Below are 7,601 nucleotides of genomic sequence, written 5' to 3'. Positions count from 1 at the left end.
ACTAATGTGCTGTGCAAGTTTGAAACTGTTAGATTTGTTGTAATGTGTTCTTTTGGTTGCAACAAGATTGGTTGTGAACTATGTTCTTTTGGTTGTTGAAGAATATCAAATGCTACTTGTGAACTATGTCTAGTTGCAGCAAGATTGGTTGTGAATTATGTTCTGTTTGATCTTTCTTTTCACAATACATGCATTTGGCAAATTGTTGCGTCCATAAAGCTTCATAACATAACATAACAACTGCTAGGTTCATACAACTTCATATGTTCATTACAGCTTCATAACATAACAAGTGCATTTGAGCTACATAGATCATAAACTAATGTGCATTCTGTGCACAGACAGCCATTGAGATTGCTAGAAAACAAATGAAAATGCTAGCAAACAACATTGTCCCTATGCACATAATTTCTTTCATTTTCTTCAACTCCTTGTTCAATGCACGATTCTTCTTCGCAAGATCAATTGATCTCTTCTCCAGGTGGTGACTTCTGATCCAGCTATGTTCGATCACTTCGTGCAGTTCTTCAAAGGCAAGACCAACACGTTCTGGAGGTGGTGGGTCAACCCAAACTGCCCATTCACATTCATCTGGCAACTGAATCAATAAATTTGATTAAAATTCTCCTTGAAAGTTAAATAAGAAAATGGAAACGAAAATGCAGTGCAAATGAAATCATACATCCAGAGGGCAACCCAAAAAACGACGTCCAGTGCTTGCGCCTCCCCAGGCGACACGACAAGCCGGGATTAGCTGGTGCCTCGGGCAACGATGCTTCGAGCGCGGCTCCAAGCCACAGTATGTCGAGTCTGCCAAGTAGAACTCGGAGCTGTGCTGAACAATGCCTACCCCATCCACCTAAATCAGGCCAAGATCCAGAAATTAACCCCCAAATCTAGCAAACCCTAGAAAAGCAGGGGACCAGATGAGCTATCAAACCTGTTCGGCTGCCGGCGGCGAGTTCTCCGACGAGATGGCCGACGTCGACATGGTCCTTCCCACCTCTCCCCACACCATGATGTCACACCTCTATTCCCAGCCGCTTCTCTATTTTCTTGTGAAGCGGGAGCTAGAAGACGACTAAACAGGTGGGGGTATCAAACCCAGGGGCAAATGTGTCCAAAACGTCGAGCCGTCACGGTCAAACGGTGCTGACCAAGCGGAGCTGTGACAGAAGGGCATTCGAGCTGACGGAGGGGAAAAACTAAGGGCAAAACTGAGCATGCCCGAAAAGTAAGGGCAAAACCCGGGGGTGGGAACCAACTAGGGGCAAGAATGGAATTGTCCCATATATATATATATATATATATATATATATATATTGCTGTTATAAGAATGATCATGATGCCCCCATGTCCGTATTTTATTTTTAGCAACACCTCTATCTCTAAACATGTGGACATATTTTTCGATATCGGCTTCCGCTTGAGGACAAGCGAGGTCTAAGCTTGGGGGAGTTGATACGTCCATTTTGCATCATGCTTTTATATCGATATTTATTGCATTATGGGCTGTTATTACACGCTATGTCACAATACTTATGGCTATTCTCTCTTATTTTACAAGGTTTAATATGAAGAGGGAGAATGCCGACAGCTGGGATTCTGGGCTGGAAAAGGAGAAAATATTGGAAACCTATTCTGCGCAGCTCCAAAAGTCATGAAACTCCATGAAAGTCGCTTTTGGAATTAATGATAATTATTGAGCGAAAGCAGTACCAGAGGGGGCCCACACCCTGGCCACGAGGGTGGGGGTGCGCCCACCCTTACAGGGCGCGCCCCCTGCCTCGTGGGCCCCCTGGTGGCCCTCCGGTGCCCATCTTTTGCTATATGAAGTCTTTTACCATGGAAAAAATCATAATAAAGCTTACGGGACGAAACTCCGCCGCCATGAGGTGGAACCAATCTAGGGCTCTAGCGGAGCTGTTCTGCTGGGGAAACTTCCCTCCGAGAGTGGGAAATCATCACCATCGTCATCACCAACGACCCTCTCATCGGGAGGGGGTCAATCTCCATCAACATCTTCACCAGCAGCACCTTCTCTCATACCCTAGTTCATCTCTTGTATCCAATCTTTGTACCCAACCTTAGATTGGTACCTGTGGGTTGCTTGTAGTGTTGATTACTCCTTGTAGTTGATGCTAGTTGGTTTATCCGGTGGAAGATCATTTGTTTAGATCCTTAATGCATATTAATACTCCTATTATTATGAACATGAATATGCTTTGTGAGTAGTTACGTTTGTTCCTGAAGACATGGGTGAAGTCTTGCTATTAGTAGTCATGTGAATTTGGTATTCGTTCGATATTTTGATGAGATGTATGTTGTCTCTCCTCTAGTGGTGTTATGTGAACATCGACTACATGACACTTCACCATTACTTGGGCCTAGAGGAAGGCATTGGGAAGTAATAAGTAGATGATGGGTTGCTAGAGTGACAGAAGCTTAAACCCTAGTTTATGCGTTGCTTCGTAAGGGGCTGATTTGGATCCACTTGTTTCATGCTATGGTTAGGTTTACCTTAATACTTCTTTTGTAGTTGCGGATGCTTGCAATATGGGTTAATCATAAGTGGGATGCTTGTCCAAGAAAGGGCAGTACCCAAGCACCAGTCTACCAACATATCAAATTATCAAAGTAACGAACGTGAATCATATGAGCGTGATGAAAACTACCTTGAAGATAATTCCCATCTGTCCTCGGGAGCGCTTTTCTCATTATAAGAAATTGTCCAGGCTTGTCCTTTGCTACAAAAAGGATTGGGCCACCTTGCTGCACCTTATTTACTTTCATTGCTTGTTACCCGTTACAAATTATCTTATCACAAAACTATTTGTTACCTACAATTTCAGTGCTTGCAGAGAATACCTTACTGAAAACCGCTTGTCATTTCCTTCTGCTCCTCGTTGGGTTCGGCACTCTTACTTATCGAAAGGACTACGATAGATCCCCTATACTTGTGGGTCATCAGGAGCCGCCGCCAAGCCCTATTCTTCCTCGGGAGGGCTGATCTGGAGTCCGTTCGGGGCTCCGGAGAGGGGAATCCGTCGGCATCATCATCATGAACCATCCTCCATCACCAATTTCATGATGCTCACCGCCATGTATGAGTAATCCCATCGTAGGCTTGCTGGACGGTGATGGCTTGTGTCGTGGAATTGTCATGGCAGATGTCCTAGTGTTAGGACTTAGTCGCGAGGCCAACGCATCTATGTGGTAGCTTGAGAGGGGTTGAGCGGAATCGAAAGACGCAACACAAGACAAGGATTTAGAGAGCTTCGGGCCCCGGGAAACATCATCCGGTAATAACCCTACATGCTGTTTGTGGCTTGATCTCATTATGCTCATGAGAGAGTCGCCGCATAAGCCGGCTCCCCCTTTGTGTCTAGTCCTAGATATTGTTTCTTGTTCCTTGTCCCTCTTTGGGGAGCCCTGCCCCTCCTTATATAAGTTGAAGGGGCGGCTTACATGTAGAGTTCTATTAGGATTAGAACTAACTTATTCCCTATTACAAGTCGGATACAAGTACGGGTCTTACTTCCTCGTAAAGGAAATATTCCTCATGCCTTCTGTCTTAAGCCGGCCCACTATAATATGAGCCAGCCTACTGGGCCTTGGTCCTAGTCTTATATGTGACCCGCTGTCGGGATCATCCGTGAGTCGTCTGCCAGTGCGCCGCCACACCCGTGAGTCACTAGTCCTCCGGCGGGTCATCGGTGAAGCGCCAAGCCCGACCGGGTCATACCGCGGGGTATATCCCCGACATTAGCCCCCAGTTTAATTTGGATTTATCCATATTAAACCGATCCTGTAAAACATACACAAGAACAACTTTGACAGATTGTGTTCCGGGTTAAAATTTCTTGTACGCTGGCACCTGATCATCCTTAATTCCTTGTGCTCCGGGTTAAATATTCTCCTGAGACAGGACCTGATTATCCTTAAGTCCAATTGTCATTTCCTTCATCTAGAAAATCTGGGTCAAATAAGCTAGCTTCATACTCAATTTGCTGATGTTGGTTTCTCTCAGAAAAATGTTGTGAAGAATAATCCGCTTGAGTCGGCTTCCAAGGCGCTGGCTTAATAAACATATTGGACTCAAGATTCATCTGGTGATCCGCCAGTTTAAAGATGTAGAGGCTGGCGAGCAAAATTGTCGGCTTCTAAATATTGATAACACCAGGTCATAACTGTTGCTGATGCCGGGTTAATCTTATGATGACGCCAGGTCATAAACTTTGCAGATTTCTCTGATAATAATATAATACCTAATTTGCTCAAAACTGATAATTTGAAGTTATTCCTCCCTTATATGCATATCACCTGTAGCCCCCAAGTGTCGGGTTGTCATGCTTGCAGCAACCTGGGACTTGTAATTGCCTTATGCTCATAAAGATTTCAACCAGTGTAGTTCCCAAGGGCCGGGTCATTATGAAATAATGAGCAAGGACTTTGTAAATATGATCATGTAAACTTGAGCAACAATGTGTAGCCCCCAACGACCGGCTCAATAAGATATTACTGAGCTGGGACTTTGTATATGATGCATTGATAATACCATCAAATGATGTAATCTCCACCATGGGGATTGAACCCATGTCCACAAGGTTAAGAGCTTTGTACTCTACCAACTGAATAATGAATCTTTCAATATAATGGATTAAGGCTTGTGTACCTTGAATTTCCGACAGGAGCAATTGGTAGCCCCCAAGGGCCGGCTCATTTAAAATGTGATGAGTCGGGACTTCAATAAGTTGAGCAAAAAAATGACTTTGCATTAGCCCCCAAGTACCATGGTGCATGCTGGCAGTGACATGGGACTTGTATATTCGATGTAATCTCAATTTGAACAATGTAGCCCCCAAGTGCCGGGTCGTAAGCCTGCAGTGACTTGGGACTATTTCCTCCATTGTGAAATAAATCATGCCCATTGATAAAAATAATAGCCGTTGCGCTAAAGCGACTTTGAAAACCTCAATCATAACACTGGTTATTGATAATCACAATAGAAATCCAACCATGTTGTCTATTCAAGACTTGAATAATATAATCCGGTATGAAAACCTCAATCATTCAATATTATCATGAAAATCCAGCCAGTTTTGGCTATTAAATATTTGAATACCTCATCGGTTGACAAGTAAATCCAGAGTTTAAATACCTGGCGGCTCTTGGCCGATGATGACTTAATGCGCAATCATTGTAAGCCGGAATTTTTATAACCCAGTGGCCTATAGCCCTTGAGAAAATCAATAATTGATAACCCTTTTGAGACACCAATTTCAGTTATGAGCTTGGACTGAAGCATTTATATAAGTCATAGTTCTGCAAATCCTGCACAGAGTTTAAACAACATATGCCCTGGCGACTTAACGTCAAGAGCCAGGGCAGGTAACCACCCAAATGTAGTCTTACCCTGCACATAAGTAGATCACAAGAGCCCTTGGTGGTTTGCCGTAGGGCAGGTCATAATACCTCACATATAACCACTATGATATTGAATTTGTACTGCTGGTTTACATGACCTGTGCAGTAAGGGTGATAACCCAATCCTTAGAAGCCAATGCTTCCACATAGATGATGATTGTCATAAGCTGGTGACTTATAGTCAAAAGTTAAGCCGGGTTAAGCATAAAACACTTATATACATTTGAGATATAATCTAAAAAAGGTCTCAAGTCAAACCCAAAATTGTTCGCAAAAAAGACTTAAAAAATTTAAGGCTTCTGATTCGTATACGATCAGAAAACCGTTCCAAAGGGGTTAAGCTAAGATTCGAATACGATCATATAGCCCCCAGTGGCTTTGGCATTGCCGATCAAGAGGGTACCGACAGCTATGTTCTCTTTGGTTCGAACGCAACCTATGTTTGAACAGGAAGCCCCCAAATGACCTTGAGAGTTGTTTAACGACGCTGATTCGAATACGATCCACGTCGGACCCAAAAGAGGTTAAGCTATGATTCGAATACGATCAAGAAGCCCCCTAGTGAGTTTGGCAGTGTGCCGATCAAAAGGGTTTCGATAGCTATGTTCTCTTTGGTTCGAATACGACCCATGTTTGAACAGGAAGCCCCCAAGTGACCATAATAAGATAAGCCGTAAGGCAGGATACCTATGTTTGAACTGCGCATCATGGCAGCAAGTTCTTTTTGGCAACCTTTAATTTTTCTTAGAACTCGAACTTGCGAGAAATTAATTCTTTTTGAACCGGAACTTTAAACCGGATTTGAAAGCTTCAAAAATTTGTGAGGGACAAATTTACCTTGAGCCGGATTTTGAACCGGATTTCAGAGCTTCAAAAGATTGTGAGGGACAAATTTACCCTGGGACGGCTTTTGAACTGGATTTGAGAGCTTCAGTGCTTTGTGGGAGAAAGATGTCTCTTGAATCGGATTTTAAACCAGAGTCCTTATTTTGAGCCGGAAATCTTCTAACGGCTTTTAAATTTTCATCGATCTAGCAGTAATCTTCGGGGCCCGGGTTATTTTTCCCTTCAATGACCCGGAGTTCTTGAATTCATTAAAAGCGGCTATTTTTGCCGAGTCATACCATTGTAGCCCTCGAGTCTCAAGACGACTCGAGGAGTTGGCTTGAGATTCTCCATATTTGACCATAGCAGAAGGTATACATCATTGGTGTTGATAGCATGATGTGAATCCACAGAAGGTTGAGGTGACTGCGGCGGGTTATAAACGATCCCGTATGAGCCGTGTCAGCAACTCGGCCAATGGTTCCTTCCAACTGGTTGTTTGAAGTTAACCAAACTATAGTGGCGGCAACTTGTGCACCTGCCCATTGAACCATCCAGTGCAGACGGCAGCTGATAATATATGATAATTTGCCTCTAATTTGTTGGAAGAAAACCGGGCTTCCTAAGTAGTGACTTGCTCATACCCAATAAACAGCTCATCTAGACAAGTGTGGCCCGGTGTGTCGATGTAGACCAGGCCGCGAGAGACGGACGGTAAAGACGACCATAACATCAGAGGCGGCATAGATAGATGAACTGGCCGTGGCGTTCTAAGCCGGTGCAGACGGGCAAGTTGTCCTTCTTGTTGTAAGCCGGCGTGGTCGCGAGAGGCGGACACGGCATTGTAAGCTGGTGCGGGAGTCCGTTGAGTAACGACGACCACCTGTGCCAAAAGATGTTGGCGTGCCTCCATCTCCGTGGTATAATATCACTTTTTGTCATAATTAATTGCCCTGCATAAACAATATTGCAGACCAAGGCAAAGATAAATTTGTTCTTTGACAAAAACAACATGTACTAATAAAATAAACTTAGGTGGATATCACCTATTGTGTTTAGGCCGAAAATAATCCGCCATGAAGTTGATGATCACCGGATGAAGCTGAAATCAATCACGGGTGAACCGGCCGCAGTGTGGTAATCCGCTATGGACAGGTAAATCGGCCGTGACATTTTTAATCGGTGCAGACGGGCCAGTCAAATGCAGGCGCAGTAAACCGCGCGAACGGGCAAGCCAGCCGCATCGTGTGGATGTAGAATGGACCATGGGGGCGGCGGCTTGCGCGCGTCCGTCGGTAGGCTTATGAGAGCAGGCGCGGCGTTGGAGCCCAGCGCGCGCAGGCGCGGAC

General features: G+C 44.4%; 1 protein-coding gene across 1 annotated transcript; it reads right to left on the bottom strand.

Annotated features, from left to right (window-relative positions):
* Positions 1-214: 214 nt before the first annotated feature.
* Positions 215-1,003, bottom strand: LOC123065577 (uncharacterized). Its single transcript, XM_044488827.1, has 3 exons — positions 941-1,003; positions 683-859; positions 215-598 (listed from the first exon to the last, which is right to left on the bottom strand). The coding sequence occupies exons 1-3, from the start codon at positions 989-991 to the stop codon at positions 320-322; spliced, it is 507 nt and encodes a 168-aa protein (XP_044344762.1). The 5' UTR covers positions 992-1,003; the 3' UTR covers positions 215-319.
* Positions 1,004-7,601: the final 6,598 nt, after the last annotated feature.

The sequence above is a fragment of the Triticum aestivum genome, chromosome 3B (genome assembly GCF_018294505.1).
Source record: "Triticum aestivum cultivar Chinese Spring chromosome 3B, IWGSC CS RefSeq v2.1, whole genome shotgun sequence".
Classification (NCBI taxonomy): domain Eukaryota; kingdom Viridiplantae; phylum Streptophyta; class Magnoliopsida; order Poales; family Poaceae; genus Triticum; species Triticum aestivum.
The sequence above is the reverse complement of the archived record's forward strand: the minus strand, read 5'-3'. Positions and strand labels throughout refer to the sequence as shown.